Genomic DNA, 24,340 nt, shown 5'->3' with positions numbered 1-24,340 from the left:
TTATCATTTCACAAGATACTCTTACATACAATCCCATCACTGGATAGACTCACTACGAGAGAATCTCGTTAACATCCTCTTGATTGTTCAGTTTGCCCCACGTTCGGCTTTGAAATAATGTACTAGGGGTAAAAATATCTTTATATGTGTTTTCTGTTTCCGTGTCAGATACATGGCTTAGGAGGTCTATCTTTTCAAATGCGTTAAACCTGCTGTCCTCCAAGAAGTATTCAGATGCAAGAGTGGTTTACTTAATTTCACTGAATTTACAAAAATATCTGAGCATGAACACTTTGGTGGTCTGGCACTTTCTGACACTGAAGTGACATTTGTCAAGCAGCAGTGGCATCTAATGATCTTTATATCTATAAACAGCAGGAATAGTGAGGTTTTGAGAGGAAGTTCCACATGCTATTTTCCACTTCTAAGCTTCCTAGTCATACTGCTTATTCACAGCTTTAATAAACAATGATAAACATATACTGCCAGGCATAATCTACTCTTCCACATTTAACGTTACTATAAAAATATGTTTCAGTCAGCAGCCAAATACAAGAGGTTTGTCTAGGAACAAACAGTATCTTTTATTAGAACATATGACAGCTCAGACAAAAGTTTCACACAAACAAGCTCTTTTTCAGCACTCAAAATACACAATAATCAGTCCCTTAAAGTGTCCAAAAGTTTTGGATTTCAACCTTCACTAGGACAAATTTCACTGAATGGCATAAGAATAGAAGGGGAACTCACCATTTGGTGTGTTCATTGTTTGTTCTTGCCTGCAGCAAAACACCAGAACAGATCTCAGGCAGGGGTAGAAAGGCAGTAGAATGGATTGCTTTAGGAGGATGGGAAACTCGCATCACTGCAGCACTTTTTATAAACAGTCTAGACAAATATTGGTTAGGAATAATGTATGAATAACTGGTCCTGCCTTGGGATGCATGAACCTCCTTCTAAGCCTTATGAGAAGTATCTGCCATTTTGATTTTTGTGTTTTCCTTCTAATTGAACAACTCCTAGACTGTTGTTACACTTCAGGACATATGCACAAGTTTGATTACGAAGTATAACAAAAATTACAAACTTCTTACTAGACAAATTTATGCATCTTTTCTAGGATGCGTACTTTCTTCTTTGGGGGGGGAGGGGGAAGTCTTGCAAATCATTACAGACTATTTTTATGAGAACTAATCAGCTCAGCTCACTCTTACCCAAATCTTTACTTTACCAGGACCTGAGAAAGCTGATACCATCCTACCACCTCATAAGAGGTAGCTGAAAAATGCACAATGATTTAAAATCCCTCATAATCTCAGGTAACAACTTTAAACATAAATGAAAAGGCCCATGACAGAATACAATCCCTTGAAATGGAGATGCAAGAAGAACAAGCCAATTATCTAAAAATTGCCCATCTGAAGAAACACGAGTGTTCAAGACTTTCTGACAACTGAATTTCATAGTGAGATTGAATTCCACAATTTACAGCTGAGGGACGAGCAAGTTTTATAGCCCTCATCAATACAAAGAAAATTAGCATGGTCAAAATATTCAGTTAGGTCCTAAATCATATCAAGGCCAGAAGTGACCACAAATAGAATGGAAATCTATCCATAAAATTTATTAAACAATTCTTGTCTGTAAGTATTACATACTTGCAGTACCTTTGTCATCAAACCTGCAGGTCCAACTAGAAGGTTAATTAAGAACAGAGCTAATTGTTAGAGCTTCAATAATTGTCATCATTAGAAAATTGGAATACCCAGCAGCTCTACCAAAATGTTGTAGTTGGTTTTGTATTTCAGAAGGGACGGATGGTCTAGTTTCTACATTATTCAGTGTCAGATACAAATGACTGAGATGAAATCCTTTCTTCGTTCTGAACCTCCTCCATGAAGTTGGTCAAACTCATCTTTAATGTATTTCTTCAGTACAAAATACTGCTTTATTTCACAAGGACATAACACAGATTAATACATTAAAGAGATTGTGAAATAGATATTTTGGTAAAGGGGACCATGGACCATACAAGGACTGAAAAGAGGTACAAAACAGACACTTGAATTTGGTCAAGTTTTTTGCCCTTAAATGCACAAGTGAGAATGTATAAACCAGGAGAGACCTATGTTAAACAAATCACAATTCCTCAAAAATTAATCATTGCTGTAATTTGTCTGAAGTTAATAACGCTGTGACCACTTAAACCCAGTGGTGAATTTAGCCTTGAGTGCTGTTTCAACTTTCTCCTTTCCAACAGGAAGTTATTAAGGTAATTCATTTCAGCTCTAATTGTGTAAATAGGTGCTGGCTATATGAGCTGTATTTTTGATTAATAGATCTTGGAAATGTTTTCTGAAGCACACAGTTACCAGTTTTTCCTATTAGAATTTGAACGCATGTTTGTAACACTTGAGCCTGTAAACAGAGATCTAATTTGGTTTAGATCAGGTTTTCAGAAAACTCTTATTATCACGGCTACTTTAAGTAGTAGTTTCCATTAAAAAAAAAAAAAGCACTTTTCCATTAGAAAGTCCTAAATATCACAAATATTAATAAAACCTAGCATCAGTACTGTAAGAGGGCAAAAACTAATTTCACTTAAAACTCAAACTGAGATAGTTTGAATGATACCAAGACAGGAGGAGATTTACAGCCTGTAGAGACATTGAATACTTACAATTTCTCCTTGTACTACTGATGTCATATTTCAGTGCTAAAATAGCAGGCTTCAATAGTCTTCCATGAGAAAAAGAGAAATCCAGATCAGAAACTCTAAGCAGCTACCAAAACAACATGAGATAAGGGGTAATTTTATATGCCAGCTGTCATAAACTCTTACTGGGATAAAATGTGTAAGCTCTGCATTGTGAACGTCACTTTATTTTATAAAGACATGAATAAAGGAAGATGTCAAAATATTACCGAACAATTTACAAAATTATAAGTTTCGGAACAGATGGGCCCCAAATGGTATATTCTGCCATTAGTCAACTGTAACACTGTAACAACAGAATGAACAACACCTGAACTCTGATGCAGGTCCAGTTGAAACATTGGTCTAAAGAGGTAAGATCATCATGCCCTCACTCTGAGGCTAAAAGCACACAAAATTCCAAGTTTTAACCATCAGGAAACAACCTCCAAAAAGTACACTACAAATTTCCATATTATTTCAATGACATAGTCCCCAAGTGAACCTAAAAATCTTCCTATCATGCTCATATTACAAAGATAAAACAAATACCAGGATTAGTTCAGGGTTTTTTTAAAATCCCAAAGTTATTTTGAATTAATCTCAATTTGCCCTGCAGTGTAATATTATTTTTCTAAACAAAATAATACAAAAAAATTAAATGAATCCCATGGATGGAGAAAAGCAGTGTTAAAGCTCACATTATAAGGCCACACACTAGTAATTCAGTTTGAACAGATGGAGCAGTGTCCTGGGACAACAGTAGAAAAAGCCTCAGGCTCCTAAGCTACCCTGTTCCTAAAAAGCAAGCGTGCTACGCACCAAAATTTCTCCACAGAAATACTTGACACGAACATCGTTTCTCCTCCACACTTTTCCTTATAGGTTAGCAATGCATTTTTAAAGACATCAGAGTTACACAGTGAGTAGATAAATAAGTAAAAAAAGAGTAAAAAAGTCCTTAGCGTGACAAGCTCTGGAGCAAGGTAATACTGTCAAAGTGTTCAAAATACTTAGAACAAGATATACCCACAAACATGGGCTGAGTGAATTTCAGTCAGCAGAATGTGCTCATCAGAATTCAATAAAAAGGAGTTCTGAGAGATGTAAACAGAAGATGCACCTATTTCAATGTTCTTACTCCTGTCCACAAACGTTTAATAGCACTTTTTTTGCATGCACACAAAAAATACTTGCAGTAAATTTAGTGCTGATGAAAGATGCCAGATTGATGGCCCTAGGGACTGAGTTTCTCTGTACACACAGAACAGATATAGCACACAGTGAGAAAGTTTGTACCCCTGCCAAAATGCCTTACAATACAAAGCTTATGCAACAGTCTTCACACTACAGAACCCTTTGCCTCTCCACTGAAAATGTCAAAAATATTGCTGCTTAGTGCTTATTATAAGGGAAAATAAGACGTGGACACTGTTATTAGCGTCAGTAGGAACAGAATTCAAGGCATCAGCTCATTTAAAAATGTTTATTTTTGCGCTGAATGGCTCTTTTGTCTGCTGTGAACTTTGCTGTAGTGTCTGTAAGGCTGCAAAGCCAATCTGCACCTGGTGTGAAAATGCCTTGCTATTGAATAGCATGTTATTACAACAGAAAAACAGCAAAGGAGGAGTAGTTTTAACATTTTCTTTTTTTTAAATAAGCTTATATTAACATACATGACAATATACCTAGTGCTCAGAAATGATCTCAAAGGAGAACTAACTTGATAATTTCACTTAATTGGTACTTGAGCACTCATTCTTCAGTGATCTGCACAATTGATCTAGCCCACTTTTAATGGACAGTAATTCCCTATCAATCAGGTTTTCAGTGCTAGGCTGGAAGTGACACTGTCACAGGGAGCAGGCAGGCTTCTAAGGAACCTTGGATTTTTACTTCCCTTATTACTGACAGCTTGCCCAAACAGCAAAACAACTACTCCCCTCTCCCCAGTCCAAGAGTCCAGCCATTTTTCATCATCAACAGACTACACATAGAAATGCAGTTAAGTTAAGGTTTATGGAGCATAGCGGCTCTAAATACAAAATTGCTGACCTCGTTACAAAGACTGATTTTCACTTAGAAGGAAGATGTCCAATACAACCCACAGGTTGCAAATTTACTGGATTTCAGTGTCAGAGGATTAAATACTACTTCAGTCCTTGGGACGTTTCCTTTGTGCACGTATGGGCCTGGAGTAGGGGACACTTATGACAAGGGAATAGGACAAGAGAACGAGGCTATTCTCTGATTGATTTTGAAAAAATAATTCTTGCTAGAGACTATATTCCTGAGTGCACAGTGCCCACAGCACTTTTGAAGAAATCTCTTAGCACTCCTCCTACTATTTTCCTTGGTCACCATCCAAAGTATTACAACAAGATTACTGAAGTACACTGAATAAAATAAGTAAAAACGATAATACATAACATAATAAGCCGTTCATTATATGCATAATTTAAAAAAATAATCAATATTAAGAGTAAATATTCAGATTAAATTTTACGAGTTAATGATAAAATGGGATATAGTAAATAAAATAGAAAGATAAAGAGTTTCTGAAACAAATGTATGCTAACAAAATTAATCTGTATTCTCAGCCAAACAGGAGATTCTAATGATAAGTATCACGACTAGGACAAGAAAAATTATGATCCTGCAAATTTCTAGTAACACCCTCCTGGAGTTCTTTTTTGTGGAAAATGGGAATTCTACTGAATATGTACTTAGAATGAAGTATGCGCATAGAGTTCGAAAAACTGAGATCAAGACGTATGTACTACTATCTTCCCTCTTACTTAGCCATAGTAAATACTGACAAGCATTTCTAAGTGGTTAATATATAGCAAAATGCTACTCAAAGACTAATACTTTAATACTAACTTAAAAAATAAGCTTTAAATGAAGCCAAATAAAAGTAAACGCAAAAGACATTTAGAACCATTGAGAAGAAAAATATCTCTTTACTGATCTTTTTTACCCATCCAACTAATGAGCTCTTTTGGTTCAAGCATAGGTTGGAATCCAGTCAAACAGGTAACCCTTTTGGTTGCTTCTTTGATTTACTTCAAAAAACAATAATTAGGAGGAAACAATAATTTCAGAGCATCCAACAATGCACTTAAATTACAAAGACATAAGGCTGTATGATGTAAGACCGTAAATTCAAATATCTGCATGCAGTAATAGCTAGAAAATACATGCCACGATCAGCCATTAACTTAAAAATAACTGTTCAAATGTCCTTGGCATATACCTTAATGTATTAAACAACTTCCTGCATTGTAATTTCTAAACAAAAAATGTACAAAACTTACCATTTTCCTAAGGTTTCAACAGCTTCTCAAGGATAATGACCAGGTCAGAAAGAGGTAGTCCTTTATGCATGCAGTATTCAGTATATATCTGGCAGTTCTAAGGGGGGAATGGGCAGGGGGAAGAAAGAATCATAAATTTATCCTATAGAGATTCATGGTTCAATGCAGGCAACTGTTAAGCTAAAGTAAATAAAAATATGAAGCAAATGAAGAAGAGTGTATCATTTCTAGCGTATGAAGAATGTCAGGGCATTTTGGCTTTACTTAGCAAACACTCCTCTGAATAATCTCAATTACTCTGAACCGCCCATTCAAAGACGGTCCTAGCATTCCTTAGTGCTCTAACTGGCAAAAAAAAATTCCAAAGTTCTTCAATTAACCTCAAAATATATGACATGGCAATACAATAACTATACCTAACCTTTCCATGGCCATAGCTACCAATAAACTTTGATTAAGGAATACTGAATTAGGACATTACTCAACACTTGCTCTAAGAAAACCAAGTTCTGCTCAATGTTCTAAAAGTCCTATGAATTACTGAATTATCAGACTAATTAGTAAGAGAGGAAAAAAGCTATTAAAAACATAAAGTCCAGTTTAAAAATGGATTGAGGTCTATCCCATCATCCAGCTGAACAGTCCGTCCATTTCCCTTAAGGGACAGGGAAGACTATTACAGCACTCTGTGAAAGAGCAGAGTATTTAAAAATAAATTGCAGAGATGATATTGCTGGGTCTTTGCAATCTTTCCTAAATTCAGCCCAGCCTCTCTTCATGCCACATGCAGATCAGCCAAACAGAGAACTGCAAAGCCACAATTTTCTGTCCCAGGTTCTGCTTAATAAAGATATGTCAAACAAAATGACTTTGTTCAGTAAGTAGGCACATGTTAATTTCTCACCTTACAAACAGGGCAACAAGACATGAGAAATTAGGCAATTACACAAAATCATACAGAAAGACTACTTTTAAGCCATTAATTTGAAGACCAGTCTAGTCTGTAATTGCCAGATCACTCTTGCTTTCTGCACAAACTAGGCAGGAAGCAGGGAAACATGTTTGGGAGGATTTTCTCTCCCTTTCCTCAGAACTCCGTCACACCACAGCCACTCACCTGCAACTGAGTTGTGAGTTTTTAACACAGTATTCCTGAAGGATGAACTCCAGTTTCGCAGAACTTGAGTATCTTTTGAAGACGGTCCTAAAGTTATTTCTCGTTAAGGCATTAGGGAAACTGTTGAAAGGACAACGTCGCTGCTACTGAATTACCGGTTTTACCTAAAGCATAATGGCAAGACCGTATCGGGCAGAAAGCAGCCGACAGGGACCGATGCCACAGATCCGCCGGAGCGGGATCCTGCACCTGCTGAGGGCGGCAGGGCGATACAAAGAACCGAGTCCCGAAGTGACTATTTAGCTGCAGACGCGGAGATCAAAGACTCCCATAAAACACCCCGGCAAACCTCAAACTAAATACGTAGCTCCTGGGACTTCCACCCACAAACCGAGCAGGCATCTCTCCACCGGCGCCCAGAAGAGCGTTTCTTGCCGGCTGAAGCCTCCCGCTCCTGAACGGCGCACCGCCGCCACACGTCTCATCCCTCCGGTCTGCTCCAGCGGCACCGCTCCGCGCAAGGGGCCACAGCGCCGGCACCCGCCATCGCGCCTGAGGCGGACAGGGAGCTCAGCCCGCCCCGCCCGCCGGGTGCTGGCCTCCCCCCGCCTCGCGCCGCGGCCGTTCAACCGCCGCCCGCGCGCGCTCGCTCGCTCGCTCACCTCACCTCACGGCGGAGCCTCGCCGCCGCCGCCGGGCGGGCGGCCCGCGGGAAGGTGCCGCCCCCGCCACCTAAAGGAGAGGCGGCGGGGACGGCATCTTCCCGCGGGCCGCCCGCCCGGCGGCCCCCACCTCCCCGTAGCCCCCGGTCGCGGCCGGGACGAGCGGAAGGCGGCGGCGGTGCGCGACACTGGGGGAAACATCTCCCCTTTCCCTCTTCCTCTCGGGCATAAGCGCGCATCAGCTCACCTCAGCTCCGCTGCGGCTCGGGCGGCCGGGACCCGCCACCCGGCATGGCGTGGAGGTGAGAAGGCTGATCCCGCCGCGCCGCCGCTGCCGCAGGCTCCCGGCGGTGCAGGGCTGGCACCATAGAGAGGACGCCACGACGAGAGACCTCCGACGATAGAGCGGAAGAGCGCTAGAGAGGCCGAGGAGAGGCGGAAGTGACGCTCCCGTTGCTGCGGCGATCGCCCGCCTGGTGGTTGCACGCGTGGGGCCGGTGGCGGCGATGCTTGCAGGCCGGGCCTCGCCGGGCGCCGGGGACTGCTGCCGCCGCTTCTTGGCGGCAGCGCTGGCCGCAGGGCTGCGGCCGCTGCTGTGCGGGCTGCCGCCGTGCTGGCCGACGGCGAGACGGGCGGCGGGGCAGTGGCCGAGCCCCGGCCTGCGGGTGCCGGAGGCGGCGGAGGCGGCACGGTTGGTGCGGCAGCTGCAGCGGACCGGCCCGCCGCTCCGCCGCTTCATCGCCTGCCCGCAGCTGGCGCGCACCGTGCAGCGCTGCCTGCAGGGCGGAGCCAGCCCCGGCCCTCAGCCCGTCCTGCTCGAGTGCGCGCCCGGTAAGCTGCCCCGAGGCTCCTGCCATCCTCCACCCGCCTTCCCGGTGCCGCCGGGGCGCGGCGCTGCTTGGCGTGCCCCGTTGACCTTGCGGGGTCAGCGTGAGCTGCCGCCCTGACCACTGGCGGGAATAGGCCCCCGGCCCTGCTCTCTCGGGGCCGCGGAGAGGCGGTGGTGCTGAGGGAAAGGAACGTGGCTCTGCTTCTCCCGGGGTTTCGGGCGGGGGTGGCGGCTCCGTTGCGTGACGGTGTTGCCCGGGCCCGCCGGGACGAGATCCGTGCTACAGGTTAACCCGCCCCGCCTCCCCGGTGTCCTCCCGGGGCGGACGCTGGCCATCGGCAGGGCCATCTCGGTGTCGCGGCACTGCGGTATGCCTGGGGCAGGAGGCAGGAGGATCCGTTCATACAGAGCTTGGAGGGAAAATGAGTGAGTGCTCAGTCTGGAGACTTGAGTCACTGATGTTAAAACTTTGCTATAGAGTAAGTAGAGATGTAAGTTTCTGTCCAGGTAATATTTTTGGTTTTGTAGGTGAACTCTCTGTCAGTAAAAGCATGCCTAAGACTGTGAGCCATTACATAGCCAGTCCTCTGCAGCTACTTAATTTTTTTTTTTTTTACATTTCTGCAGAGAGTATTTTATCTGTAGAGATAAATGGGTAAAGTTTCAAACTGTATTTCAGTTGGTAGAAGAAAAAGTAGTAGAAATATTTGAAGCATTATATCTAATGTTCCTCAGTATCTAACTGTAATGCTGTGCTTAGTATAAGTCACTGCGCAATCTCAGGCAGGCTGCGTGTAAATCTTTTTTCTAACTCTTGTTTTAAAGTGTGTTTAAACAAACACAAGTTATCTCATGTTGAAAGTGGTATGTCCCAAGTGTTGTGTTGGGAAAATCACTAAAGGAAATCACTTAGAAAAAATGCACTCTTCTTTTTTTTTTTTTTTTCCCCCTTCAGGTCCTGGAATCTTGACCCGTACTCTGCTCAATGCAGGTGTTAAAGTAGTAGCTCTAGAAAGTAACTTGGCTTTTCTTCCAAACTTACAGGTATGCTTTTGATTTGGTATCACGTTTCTAAAAATTAAATTATGTAGTTAACTGTTATAATCAGTAGTAACTGAATTAGCTAGTGATTGTTACTTGTAAAATCTGAAATAATGCTTAATAATAGTAAGTATTGTTTGGTTTTACATTGCATGTTCAGCAAGAGGTGATCTTATTATCATTTGATTTGACGTTTTGTGTATGCAGGAATTCAAGTTCATTGTCTTCCTATGAAAAGTTTCATGCATAAATTTGAGGCTAATACTAATCAGAGTCATTGTAGTTGTGCGTATCTAAGCAAGATGTCTGTAGCTTTCAGAAATCTGTAAAAATAGTCTTGGTTATTCTGATTATCTCACGGTATTATTTAATCTATTACCGTGCAATTGGCTAGTGATATTAAGACACTCACATGTCATGTCCTCTCCTGTTCACCTTGGCTTTGCATGGATTCAAGGGTGGTCAGACACAGACCTGCAGAAGTTGCACTAGAAGGATTGTGTTACAATGCCGTAGAGGTTTGGAACCAAAGACTCTCACTTGACTTAAAATGCGTATAAAAGGCATTCTCTCTGTGTATATGAAGAATTCTAGTTGTAAATCATTAAATGCAGTGCTTTGCTTAGTTGGGTATAGTTTTTTTTTGCAGAACATCTTACTAATTTAAGAATGTGTTTTAAAGCTCCAGTTGAACAGCATGAAAATGTCAAAATGCCCTGTGCAATGAAGGAAGCTATTCTTTTTATCAGCTGTAAGAAGCAGCTCTGAGATTTGACTCTTGTTGACTGGGTAACAATTTTAGGTAGTGCTTGAACGCTTTTTTCATTTGGGTTGGATGTTTTGCAAGACAAGGTTACTGCATCCAGATTGCTTCAACTGAAACTAATTTTATTCAGTCCTTAGAGAATAGCTTGGATGGACAATTAAAGGTAATTTATGGTGACTTCTTCAGACTGGATCTTTTGGTGCCTGGAACACTGAAACCACCTGCCATGTGTTCTGAAAAACTTTTTGAAACCATGGGCGTTGCAGCAGTTCCTTGGAGGACAGGTATATGTATACGATCACACGTTACAAATGCATTTGAAGGGTGCATAGGCAGTTTGGCAAAATCTGTAGGATTTGCTTGACTTACATGTTCTATTTAATATGTATGCTGAATCAATGTATGTTATTTCCTACATTTCAGCTTTATTTAGGTTCTTGATTGTTTCAAAAAACCCTGTGGCAATATGAAATCTTAGCTATTTGCTTGTCTTTGCGAAAGGTTTAGTGTAATGCAAACTGTGCTTAGCTTTGACTAAAGCTTGAATTGTATTAATTCTTTTCTTGAACAACATGAGCTGACATTTTATTTTCTTAATTTGTAGTTTAGACATGAGCATTAATGAGATTGTCTAGTACCTATTGCACAATTTTAAAGATACTTTTACACACTGTTGAAACAGATGTACCTGTGAAAATTTTTGGAATCTTACCGCAAAGAAAGGAAAGGAGCACACTTTGGAGGCTTCTTTTTGCCCTGTATGAATGCAGTTCCATATACAGATATGGAAGAGTAGAACTTAACATCTTTGTAAGTGAAAAAGAGTACAAGGTATGTGTAAGAGATTTTACAGGTAGTAAAGAATAAGTAGTCCTTCATAGAACACAAAAACCTTACATTGTGTAGTTAATGTTTTTGCTAGTGAATTTCTGTCAGAATTTTTAAGTCTTGTCTGTTTCCTACTTGTTCTCTTTATGCAGTAATAGCACTGCCAAGAAACATTCTGTTGTCACATAACCACAAATCTTACAAATGTGAAGGCTGGTCCTTGAGAAGGATATGCAGCAGCAGACTAGCTGCTTTCCATTGTAACTTATGAGGTACTTGAATTCTGTGATGTGCTTTTGTAGCAAAATTTCTTGCTAGTTGCAGGTAGTAGTCAATGAAGACTGAATTTAAAATGCCTCATGAAGAGGATTCAGAGTTACTAAATACCATGCTCAGTGAGATGCACTTGCCCTCTTGAGCCAGTTTTGTATGCAGTACTGAAAAAAATGAGGCAAAATATGAGTCGTTTACACACCTTTTTATTAAAGTTCTGTACACTAAGGTGCAGAGCAACTTTCTGGGTGATGTGTTCCTAATTTACACTGTCCCAAACCTCTAGAACAGTACTTGTAGTTCACGGGTACTTTTTATTTCTGCGAAACTGTGAGGTTCATACAGAGCCACAAGCCTTTAATTACTTGAAGTAAGCAAAGACTTCCAGGTGTGCTTATACAACCTGTGTTGTGCCTAACAGTCTACTGAAAATAAGTTAAAAGTCTTAAGTATATTCTTCTCGAAATGTCAGGTTGGACACCACTTAGATGGTATGTTTGTAGTAGCCATATTTTTGAGGAAATAGGGGACAGCCTATTCATTTAATGCAGTCACTATTTTTTATTAAGTTTTCTGGTTTTATTGTGAACTCTGTTAAATGAGAGTTGTGTACCTAAGTAAAAGCAATTGGAACCTTCTTTTTGTTTTTTTGGTTGATCGTATGACACGGCTCTCTAAATCTATTATGAGAAGTTCAATCTCCCTGCTACAGTTTACTTCTTTCTTTGCCCTATTTGAGAATAACCACAAGTTTTTCTTTTTTTCTTGCCCTAAGAGTTGTCTAATCTGTTATATTGATCAGGATGATGACTGCGCAAGCTGCTTAGTGTTCAGTGAGGTCACCTGATGTTTGGCTCACTCTGCTTGTGTGTCTTATTAGGAATATTATCAGTGTAAGCTGATAACTCTGCCCACATTATGGTTTTTATACAAAATGTGAGCTCTGTTTCTCTTCTGTGTGAAACTTCTCTGCCTTAAAAGGGACCAGAAAGTATAAGCTGGAAATTCCTACACAGTTCAGTTATTCAAATAACTGCTGTGAAGAAATACTTAGACTGCCATAATGTCTTCTAATCATGTGTTCTGAGATGTGCTAAAATAGCACAAAGTACGTGTTTGAGGCCTAATGTAACTTTACCTTGAAATTTTAGACTAAACTATGGATTTTTTACCACTTGTTATATATATAAGGATTTTGTTTAGATAAAGAAGCAATCTTTGTTTTTAGCAACAAAAATGCTTTTTCTTTGCCATTTGGTTAGGTATTAACAGCAAAGCCTGAGGAAGTGAGGGCTTACCAAGCGCTCACTGTACTTTGGCAAGTGGGATGTGAAATTCAGCTACTGCACATGGTAAGTTTTTTGTACCAGCCAACGTGGTCTAATGCTATGGATGTGTTTTTAGAAAAGGGTTTATAGTGTTTTACTGTCGTAAACTAATTGGAAGCTAATATGGTGTTTAAATTAGTTGGAGAATGATTGAAAGCTTTTTAATGTAAAAACCTGAAACAGTCCTGTTTTGTGTCAAACTCTTTCACTTAAGAATCTTCATTACAAGCCACTGTACTCAAAACCATTTATTCTCAGAAGCTGGTAGGTAAGAAAGAGACGTTTGTGCAACAGATAGGTCTTTTCCGTCTTACTAGGAGTTATGTGAGACCAGAAGACTGCTTTTCTAATCTCTCATAGTCTGCTCTTTGATATGTCCTCTGCATTTTGCCATCATGTATGCTTTTGCCTTCCTGAGCTGTGTTGAGTAGAAATATGTTTTTCAGTCTTGGAGCCTGTTATGTTTCAAGCAGGCCTGCTTCTCCTGCTAGTCAATAACTATCTTATCTTGTCAAACATGCTATGATTTAGTTTTAAAAAGTTTTTTGTGTTGTCCCGCCACCTCCACATGAGCACATGGCCATCAACTTTCACTTACTTTATGCTTTTTAGATTGCATTTGTACTCTTGTTTGTCTAGGAAGCTGCCTTCATAGTTTAAATGTTCTGTTCATCTAAAATTAAAAGTTTCACTATCGTCTTACAATTCCCTTGTACCACGAGGTACGTATTAAGGTAAATATTAAGGAGTTGAATAAGATGATGCTTAAGGAACCTATTATATGCATGCCCTGGTCATACAGTGTTTGCTATATATCTGCTTGTAGCCACTTCAGGAGACAAGTTATTGAGCTGGTGAGACTTAGACTTTTGTTTGGACTCAGTACAGTAGCTTTTATGGTCAGCTGTTAGTTTTTAAGCTTTGGTTCAAATTTGGAACTTGAAACCAATAGGTAGCCCCACTAATGTATGGTAATAGGTACAAGTTATTTGATTATAAGTAATTTACCAGTGTTACTCAGATACTTTGTCAGGAATGTGATTAAATAACATTTTCAGTCTGGCCTTTGTGTGCTCATTACTTGACTTTTTTTTTTCCTTTAGTTCTGATATATTTACATGATTTTAAAACAAATTTTAGAATAAGGGTAAACTTCTAATTTGACAAGATTGATGGTAAATGTTTTTCCAAATTCTAACAAAGAATAGAAATATAGAACAAAATTCTGTTCTATATTTGCTTCCTCTGTAGGAACCTTGGTCATCATTTATAACTAATTTGAAAAATGGGGGACTGGCAGTACCAAAAAGCACGGTAAGATCATTGTGTGCACTTTCCTGCTTTTGGGGAGGCACCTAAACCACTTTAATTAAAGTTCAAATAACTTGGTAACAGCATTTACACGTATATTTTTGACTGAATAGTGTATTTTTAAGAAGTGTTCTTCTAATTAAAACTTACAGGCAGCATGTAGATGCATCAGAAGTGGGATGAAGAATTGCTATTAGCTCAGAAACTGAAATAAACTAGTATCTTTATTGTCTATGATGGAAAAAATATAGTGAATAAACAGCATAAAGGGATGTGAACAGGTAAAGTCTTTTTCAAAAGAAGTCACTGACAGGGTCACATCTACCTGCTTGAACAAAACAAGCGTTATCACAATTAATAACACAATCAGTATGCTGCTGGTTTTGATTAAAATGGTTATTCACATGTCCAGTGTAGATTCTGTGTGCTAGTTAATTGCTGAAAAGTGTGAGTCTCAAAGCTTAAATTTAGTAAGTGGAAAAATACCCTGTGTAAAGTTCCTTACCTTTCTCTTTTAGAGAAGTAGTGATGTTCCTTCGCATAATATAAGAATATTTCTATTTAATACCAATGATATAAAAGCATGTTTACTTAATATTTTCAGAATAGTTTTCCCCTTCCCTGAAAACTGCTACAGTAGTATGCTGAGTATTGTTTGAAATGTTACTGTACAATATAAGTGACTCTAAGTGACTGGTGTTGCTGTGAAGCCCTATAGAGAGGCATATCAGGTGGACTATGTAAGGTGTGTTGTGACAGCCTTCGGAGAAGTACAAATGAGAGATCTATTGGATGATATATCCATTGCTGCCAATACAGAAGCACATCTGTTTCAGTTAAAGACTCCGTCTCCTCCTAATTTCATAAAATCCTCAAGTTGCAATATTGTCTTAGTGTTACACTCAAATAATTCTGTCTTTATATACAAAAGGCAGGTAGGTCTGATACCTTGTGTAGTACAGGAGTACTATAGGCCATGTTATCTCTTGAAAACTCACATCAAGACTATTGTCTGTTTCAACTAAAAAAGTTCAGTCTTAAAAAATAAAACTGAAGTGATAATTTGTCTGGCTTGTTTCCTGTTTCCTTTCCTGTTTGGGGGGAGGTAAAGCACAGGTAAAGCATCTTCATTGTAGAACAAAATTTTAAAGCCTCAGCTTCCAACAAAATCATCTTGTTAAGACTTCTAATGCTTTGTAAGAAATATTACTGGTGACACAGATGAAATGCTTACTCTTAGCTAAAGACATGTGGTCTTAAAAATGACTTTTCAGTGGCTTGTTTTGTTTTTCTTGCAGTGGCTGCCAAATAACCATTTATGTTTGGTACGACTGACTCCTCAGCAAAGTCTATTCACAGGAGGCTTGACGCCCACAAATTCAGCTACCTTTATTTTCATGGTGAAACAGTGTCTCGCTAAACCCAAGTCTAGACTTAGTGATAGATTAAAGTAAGTAAGAAAGATTGCAGTTTTTCTGCTTTTTCTTAAGAGAAATATAGGAAAATATTAAAACATGTTCTCAAAGCAGTATTTATTTGCAGCTGAAATACAGTTTAATTTTTTGCAACCAACAATAAAATAATTTAGGTACTGTTTCTGGCCTCTATTCAGAGAAGAGAAAAACTTGAGGTTTGACAGGAAGGTCAACAAGTATTTAGAATGTAGATGTACAGTAATTGTCTGTACCTCCAATGAAGGTGAGGTCAGGTATCTGCAAGAAGTTTTCACTCGCTTTACAGACATTACAATAAAGTCACCAAGAGTTTTGCAGGTATAGAAATTAAAAGCTGAAAAAGAGTTTCTGTTTATAACAGACATCAAAGTAATGCTAATGAAAACAGCTGAAGGTTATTGAAGGTGGAATGGGGATTTTCTCAAATGGCTTTCTGTTATCTAATTAAAAAAATAAGCTTTAGACTTATTTACCAATTATGCAACTCTCTTTAATTATTCTTTTTGGTATTACATTGGAGCTATTCACTTTGTTTCATGATCAGTAGATTTGCATTTTCCATGTATAGGAAGTGTTTGCAGTCTGGAAAGCACTGACTTCAACTTGTTAATGAAAATAATTAATATATTTCTCATTTTCTGCTAGTGGTTTGTGGAAGTTAATTCCAGAAAGGAAAAAAAAAAAAACAACAACAAACCAACAAACCCAACCTAATAAATTCCAGTAACTCATTTCGCAAAGACAAGTGCAGAGAGCCTTAATGGATTTTTTTCTGAAAGCCCAGTGGTGTACCTAATCTCCACTCAATCTTTCAGCCAGGAAGTGGTGCTAGCCTTGAAGGCTTCTAATATGCATCTTCTCTGTATTTATACACCCTTTTCCTGTCTGGGGAATTTATAGATGTGCATATACATTAACTAAGGTCTAGTTTTCATAGCAGTGATGTAAATGGGGAGACAGTGGATACATCTGTTTATATATAGAAGTAGATACCTGGGAGGGGTAAGTCACACTGGCTCATGCTGTAGTGAATCATCTGCTTGAAGATGACCTTGACTTAATTTCGCAGGCATTGGAGAATAACCCCTTTTTGTGCTGTAAAGCCTGTTACTGACTTAGGCAGTTAGGGCAGAGGAGGGAGGACACCCACCCTCTAATGAGGAGGCTTGTGTGGTTTGGTGTTGCCTGTGTCTGCTGGGGGCTTTATTTGGTATTTGTATGTCTTATTAGCAGAGGTTTCTTCCTGTTTTCAATCCTATGTGGATTGAAAATAACTTGTGCTGTAGGAAGATGTTAACTACTTCTAGAAGCTGCGAAAGAGTGAAATGGACCTTTAGATACTGTTTTTTGCTCTTTAATTTTTCACAGAAATAAATGCTCTGTTATGATTTTCTGTGTTTTTTTTCAGTTCATGGAGCTTGGACAATGGTGGCAAATTACTGAGAGAGCTAGAAATTCCAGAAAATGCTCGAACACGTGACTTATACCCAGAAGACTATAGGCGCCTTTTTGAGGCTTTGCAAAACTCTAATATGCTTAATGAAACCTGGATCCATGATGAAGTCTTCGAAAATATAAGGAACATAAACTTGTAAATCTAAAACTGCTGTCTTTGGAAGATGACCTTTGCTTCTGGAAGATTACTTTGATAAGAAATGATTTAAATAAAACCGGAGATACTGTTAGCTAGATGATTTCTTGTCCGAACGGGAAAATAAATTCAGTAAGTAACAAGAGCCCTTCTACACAAGATGAAAGTAACGGATTCACAGTTATTTGATCACAATCCTATCTAGAATGGACAAACTTTGCATCTTTTCCAGGAGCATGTTAGTGACCTGCTGCTTTTGGATGTATCACTGACACAGAACTCTCTGTTACACTGCTGTATATTTACAACATTTGAAAAAAGTAACAGACCAAATATTGTTATTTGTGTGGTTTGTATTTTAGTGCTCAGTGATTTGAATGCCCTTTCACAGATTCCCAAAATACATAGGTCTTTGCAACCACTGAATCCATTATATTGTCTCCTGGTCTAAAAACCTTGCAGTCTAACGTCGACCTAATATTAATAAATCAATAGTGCTGAGTTAATAGAAGACAAGGTAATGACAGCATGATAAAATGTCAACTGAGAGTTGTTTTTTTATAACTAAAGATTGTTATATGTCTAGGAGAAGAAATGTAACAATTCTTTCTTTTGAAAACTTGAAAAGAACACTGGGCAGCCTGTTCTAGTTTACAGTATGCGAACACCTGTATGCGTACAGGCTTTATCTTATTTTATTTTAGGTCTAAAAATGAAGTCACCAGAACATTCAGTGCTGTGTAAACAGTTTGGAAAAAAACCCACCACCATCTTACCTGCAACCTTTGTCAATATGTATTTGTTTAATGTGTATTATATGTACAAAATAACTTGAAAACCATTTACTATTAAAATTCTCTTTTTAGCCACAGTACTCCGTAATGCAACCTGTTACTTTTCTGCCTGACTTAACCGTGTAAGTGTTCTGTGGTTGTCTCATAGTGCTGTCTGGCTGTACTGGTTCTGTGTTCTGTGCTGTCTCCTCTGGGAAGAGCTGTAGCCAAAAATACACTTTTTCAGCAGAGCGTGAGTTAATAAGATGCCTTTTTGGTAAAGCCTGAGCTATTTTCAGGCTTCGGAAAACAGCAGTGACCAAAACAATACAAACACAGAGCTGTATTTCTTAAGCATAGTGAGGTATAGATGTGACAAGCACTCATCTCTCTCTTCCTCCTGCGATTCCTGTTGCAGAAGAAAAATTGACTTCAAGCCACATCAGTTCACTCTGCTAGCTAGGCTGCAGCTCTCTTTAAGCTGCTGCTGAGCCTTTGTAATGTTGTTATGATGAGTCTACTGGAAAGGCTGAGGTTTAATTTGCAGCGTGTCTCAGGGCATTACTGGTGTTCTGGTGTAGGTCGTGACGATTTGAGGCTTTCCTTCTGTTTACATCTCTTACTATTTCAGATAAGTTGCATTATAAATTGACCATGAATGGCAAGATTGCGTTAACGGAAGCAATTCCACCTTTTCTCAATCTCAGTAGATGGAAACCAGTCTTACCTGCTGGTCTACAAGAAGGTAGTATCTCTTGGCCTGATTTTCCCCCTGCCTCTCCTTGAATCAAACACCTTGCTCTTCTTGCAGCAAGATGTCTTACATTAGCATACCAGGAGCAGTATTCAATCCATAAAATGTAAAACCACCACTGTCTATATAAACTTCTTTAACTGTGTTGCTGATAACATTTCAAATATGAACTGAAAAAATGACAATTATTTGCTGTCGTTTTTTTTTATGCTGGTTCAAAACCAGCATTTACTGAGCCAATGCAGAGACTCCGAAGGTAACAGAAGGAGCCTGTAAGCAGAAGGAATATTTTGTAACTGGGGACTTGAAATGAGGTGATTTAATGCCATGCCATTAAGTCTGGAGTGTAAGCAATATGTTTAGCCCTGATCACAAATGATTAGAATTTACAAGAAATTAAGAGAACAATGGCTATAAAAATAGTTTTGGTACTGATGGAAGAGATGGGGAAAAAAGTGACAATTACTGGTGTATGCGAATAAATACGGAGGAGTGAAATTGAAGTAGGTATATGCATTTGATTAATTGATGCAAGCCACTTAGTACATCTTACTGTTGCAGATTTACTGCTTCTGTAGAAAAATGTTGACTGCAAACTTCCACTGAAATTTTAAATGTATATGAAAGCTTCTCATGCATTTTTGTTAACGATTTTTAATTAACTCTGTACTACTTGTGTGCCTTTCCATTGCATATCTGCCTTTGCCATGTTCCTGAAAATGTTGATGGAAAACTGAGCCAACATCTCTTCAGTTATTTTTGACTCATGTAAACGCAAAGACAAAACTTGCAAGTAGGAAAACAGTACATAGTACATATTGTTTTTGCATATTTACAGTTTAACAACCCTAAAAAATGCTATTCAAAGAGAAAAACAAAACTACAAATTTGCTCAAAATTTAAAATGCTAGACCTTCTCAGAAGAGAAGATCTTCATCCTAACTTTGAGACTAAAAGGTTTACAGGAACTACTTTTGTATCATGGTGGGATAGCAAAGTTTCCCATTTCTGCAAGTGCATTAATTTGTGAGCTACAGTGTCAGATACAGTAAGTAATAAAGAGTATTTTGAAATTAGCACCAGCATTTGAAAATCTCTCACAATTCAATTGTTTCTGACGTAGCTTTGTGTTGTGACACTATATAAGATATTACATTAATCAGCTGCAAACGTTTGGGAAGATTTATTCCTATGTTTTCCTATCTTTGAATCTGTGATCTTGGATGAGATGAAGGTTACAACATGCATACAACATACTTAATAGAAGATCCATAGTATAGCGTATTCCTTTCAAATTCAGACTGGGGTTGTGGTTTCTTTTAATTTTTCTTTTTTTCTTTTTTTCTTTTTTTTTTCCTTCCCTTTTTTCTTTTTTTCTTTTTTTTTCTTCCCTTTTTTCTTTTTTTTCTTCCCTTTTTTCTTATTTTTTCCCAAGACTGATTTAATTGATGAACCACATATAATACATCTATCAAGTAGAACTTCCATTCTTCAAATCCCATTTCTTACAGGAGTTGCCAAGAAAAATGGCTTTTAGCATGCCATATTAAAGCACCAATTATATATCATAGTTTGTACATTGATTGTAACTTCAGAGCTGCTAAGTCTTTTCTAATGGCCCTGATCGTTTGTGCCATCCATCTGCCTGTAAAAGAAAATTACATGACTGTCATGACAATTGCCTGAAGTTTTACTATGTAACTAATTAAAATCTTAGCAAACACACAAATACAAACAGAAAGAAACTTTGTCCTTACGATGCCCGGTTAATGAGAAATTTTGCCACTTGGAATTAGGAGATTAGTCAAGTTGGATTCTATAGTTAGCAGTTGCCTTTTGATCTAGAAGAAGGGTTTGTAACCTTGTACTAATTAACACAGCAGATGATGTGATAAAGGGTTGTTAAGGTGGAATGTGTATATACTGGCTACGAGGCTTGTTAAGCATTGGACATTTTAATAATTACAGCTTAGCCTTGTAGGAAATAATGATAATGTTGATAGAAATACCAATATAAAACTCGAGAAACAGATTGTGTAGTGTAGTTTAAGATTTCTAAATGTGATAGGAAGAACCTGAGGCTTCCTGAGAAACATGCTGAATTACTTGTTCTAGCAGGCTAAACGCAATCTATGAGGCTGTAGATTGAAAACTCCAATCTAAGATTTCCAAGCCTTTGATTAGCAAAGCTGTACCTTTCTTTTGTAAACAAGAAGAGAGAAAATGGAAATAAGTAACTTTTCCAGAAAGGACAAGTCAGTGGGAGATGTTTATTCACTCACGTTGCATCCTTGCTCAATAGCTATTGCGTCTTTCCTTGCAATTGCTGTTTTAACATGTCACTGCCAAAAATAGACACGTTCGCTGTCCCCAGCTGACAGAACACAACACACAGCAAGCATACAAAGTCCAAAGGAAATTAGAGGTAAAGATACACACCAAATGGAATAGTCAATTGCTCATAATGTCAGCAAGACTTCAACACGTGACATAGTTGATCCTATTGATAAGACACAAAATAGACAAACAGCTAAGGAATTATGCTGACAAACTTCAGAACTTGTTTCTGCCACCTGAAGGAGATTAATGTGTTTGAGGCCGGGAAATCTCAAATAAAAATAGAAAAGTTTTTTAAAGTTTGTAGTAAAAAATCGAAATGTAAAATCTATGTAACTGAGTGAAATTTATTACGAATTTGTGCTTAAAATGTTTCTACAGTGCGGTTTTAAAAAAATTTTTACATTCTAGAATCTACTTTTAACTAGCACACCAACCTTAAAAGTGAAGAGACCTCGTCAGGAGGTTCCTATGCATTCATAAAAGATCTGTCAGTGCTTACAAACTTTCAACTAATTATTTGATAGCTATTCTATGCTGTTAGTGACAGATTTTGTACTAATCCAAAATTTAACATTTTATGTTTTGAGCCATATTTTGCTCCCAGAAGAATTCAGTTTTGTGCAGTGTTAGTTGAAATGGGTATTGCACATTTATGACTAAAGAGCAGAATTTGAATTATTTTATTACCGCAATTCTTTCTGTACATTCATGTTGTAAAACATGCTGTCTTGAGATAGAAGACCCGCACTTCTACTACGGTGTCTCATCTACTGGCAGTAAGGAAGTATGACTAATTCAGCAGCATCAGCCACAATTAAGTGATATTTCCCACAAAAGTGCCTCTATTAAATGCCTTAACAGCTGCTTCTGTCCGGAATGTGTCATGCATTTCAAATAGCTGTTGGGAAGTCTGACCTGTCTAGGTCAGTGGATGACTTGGTCATGTAAAACTCCCATACTAATAACAGGGATTAACAGAACTATAGTTAAGGACTAAATGGCCACTCATTGGAATATATAGCCATAATATCATTATGTTTTTCAGAAAATTCAGACTGACATTTCCAAAAACACCTGAGTTGGGCGTTCAGTTGGTTGCCGTTGCTCAAAGGCTGTGTTGAATGGCCCCCCTAGGCAGACCAGTTGATAAACTGTAGATGTAGATATCCAGAATCAGCTTTCCAGTCTCTTCTTAACAGATGTTGATACATTCAACACTGCATCAATGAAAATGTTTGTGCTGAGTTTTAAAAGCTTATCTATTCTAGAAAAGCCTCTATTACTACAGTTATCTTGTCATATCAACCGAAATGCAATGTTAGCCAAAAGTTGTTCTTTGGTTTCTGTAGCTTATTTCACTATAGAACTTAGGCCAAGTGGATGAAAGCCCTTTTCTTCAGGCATTCATACTTGGGGTTTTGCTAGAGCAGCTGGGCTTGCTAAGGTTGTGATTTTATTTATTTTTTGTTGTGTATTTATTTATTATTGTGTGTGTGTGCGTGTGAAAAGAGACTGTCATTCCCTCAGACACATTTTTGTGCTTTGTGAGATTTTGTTGTGTTAGGGAACATGTGAGTGAGAAGACTGACTTGGAAAATTAAGAAAATAATGAAAGCTACATCTGGTATTGTATATTCCTATTAGCTCTTCCCTGAGTGCACTTTTTGCTGTTCATGGGTAGGACTTTGAGTTCATGCTTTTTGTATATTGTTTGACCATTCATCACTTAAGTTTATCCACCCAAGAGATAGACATTAGCTTCTGTTATTACTGGGTTTGTTTATGTTGTAGGTTTGGGGCAATACTTGCTTACAAACTTAAAACAGCATAGACAGGGAGATGCAGAAGACTAATAGGTGGAGTAAAACCTACAAGCCAGATACAGAGGTAGTTGTTTAATATTTTAATAACTATTAAGGATAATTCTTGAGTGTCTCACAATATCACTGTTATTGAACACTTTTAAAAAATTTGGTAGGAGAACTAACGATAAGCATAGTAATGTGCATAACTATTTAACTGACAGCCAGATTGCTGTCAGTGCTTTTGGCAATGAATTGCATCACTGCAGCATTTAAGTGAATGTCAAAATACATTTTTCAGTGAGAATCCTGTGGCTTGATGTACCTTGGTTCTTCCCAATAGTATTTTGGATATGCATATTTGGGCCTGTGAGAACCTCATGAAGTTCAACAAGGCCAAGTGCAAGGTCCTGCACGTGGGTTGGGGCAATCCCAAGCACAAGTACAGGCTGGGCGGAGAATGGATTGAGAGCAGCCCTGAGGAAAAGGACTTGGGAGTGCTGGTGGATGAGAAGCTCAACATGAGCCGCCAATGTGGACTGGCAGCCCAGAAAGCCAACACTATCCTGGGCTGCATCAAAAGAAGCGTGGCCAGCAGGTTGAGGGAGGTGATTCTGCCCATCTACTCTGCTCTTGTGAGACCCCACCTGGAATACTGCGTTCAGCGCTGGAGGCCCCAGCACAAGAAGGGCATGGAGCTGCTGGAGTGAGTCCAGAGGAGGGCCACAAAGATGATCCGAGGGCTGGAGCACTTCTGCTATGAAGGCAGGCTGAGAGAGTTGGGGCTGTTCAGCCTGCAGAAGAGAAGGCTCCGGGTGATCTTATCGCAGCCTTCCAGTACTTAAAGGGGGCCTACAGGAAAGCTGGAGAGGGACTTTTTCCAAGGGCATGTAGTGATAGGACAAGGGGCTTTAAACTGAAAGATGGTAGATTTAGATTAGATATAAGGAAGAAATTTTTCACTCAGAGGGTGGTGAGGCACTGGAACAGGTTGCCCAGAGAAGTTGTGGCCGTCCCATCCCTGGAAGTCTTCAAGGCCAGGTTGGATGAGGCTTTGGGCAATCTGGTGTAGTGGAGGGTGTCCCTGCCCATGGCAGGGGGGTTGGAACTAGATGATCTTTGAGGTCCCTTCCAACCCTAACCATTCTATGATTGTCATTTCTGATTACCCTATTGCAGCTTGGATTGAAACAGTTGCAGACTGAATTAATCATTACTGAGAACAAGACTGAGCATGGTTTAGAAATGGAAAGCTGTTCTGCAGAAAGGTTAGGTCTGTCTCGCTGTTCTTTGACAGAACAGCTTAACACTCTTTCCCAAAACAGAAGCCCTAACTCCCTCTACAGGCATAAAAAGGAAAAACAGACTAAGCCTATTTGCAGTTTAGCATATTTAGCCTGCATCATGCGTGTAATCTCATAGATGAATGAAAGCTATGTAAGACCCAGACGGAAAGCAC

The 24,340-nt window shown here is 39.1% G+C and overlaps 2 protein-coding genes across 2 annotated transcripts in view; one reads left to right on the top strand and one right to left on the bottom strand.

Annotated features, from left to right (window-relative positions):
* Window positions 1-6,770, bottom strand: part of CNST (consortin, connexin sorting protein) — a 64,524-nt gene extending 57,754 nt beyond the window's left edge. Inside the window, exon 1 of the mRNA XM_086631600.1 lies at window positions 6,013-6,770. The gene's annotated coding sequence lies outside the window, so the exon portion shown is untranslated. The remainder of the gene's footprint in view (window positions 1-6,012) is intronic.
* Window positions 6,771-8,297: 1,527 nt separating this feature from the next.
* On the top strand, window positions 8,298-18,083 carry TFB2M (transcription factor B2, mitochondrial). The gene is made up of 8 exons (XM_009983148.2): window positions 8,298-8,622; window positions 9,576-9,664; window positions 10,558-10,711; window positions 11,110-11,258; window positions 12,791-12,880; window positions 14,108-14,170; window positions 15,466-15,617; window positions 17,030-18,083. The coding sequence occupies exons 1-8, from the start codon at window positions 8,298-8,300 to the stop codon at window positions 17,214-17,216; spliced, it is 1,209 nt and encodes a 402-aa protein (XP_009981450.2). The 3' UTR covers window positions 17,217-18,083.
* The last annotated feature ends 6,257 nt before the right edge of the window (window positions 18,084-24,340 follow it).

This window comes from Tauraco erythrolophus, chromosome 2 (genome assembly GCF_009769465.1).
Source record: "Tauraco erythrolophus isolate bTauEry1 chromosome 2, bTauEry1.pri, whole genome shotgun sequence".
NCBI classification, from domain to species: domain Eukaryota; kingdom Metazoa; phylum Chordata; class Aves; order Musophagiformes; family Musophagidae; genus Tauraco; species Tauraco erythrolophus.
This window is presented reverse-complemented; position numbering and strand designations above follow the sequence as displayed.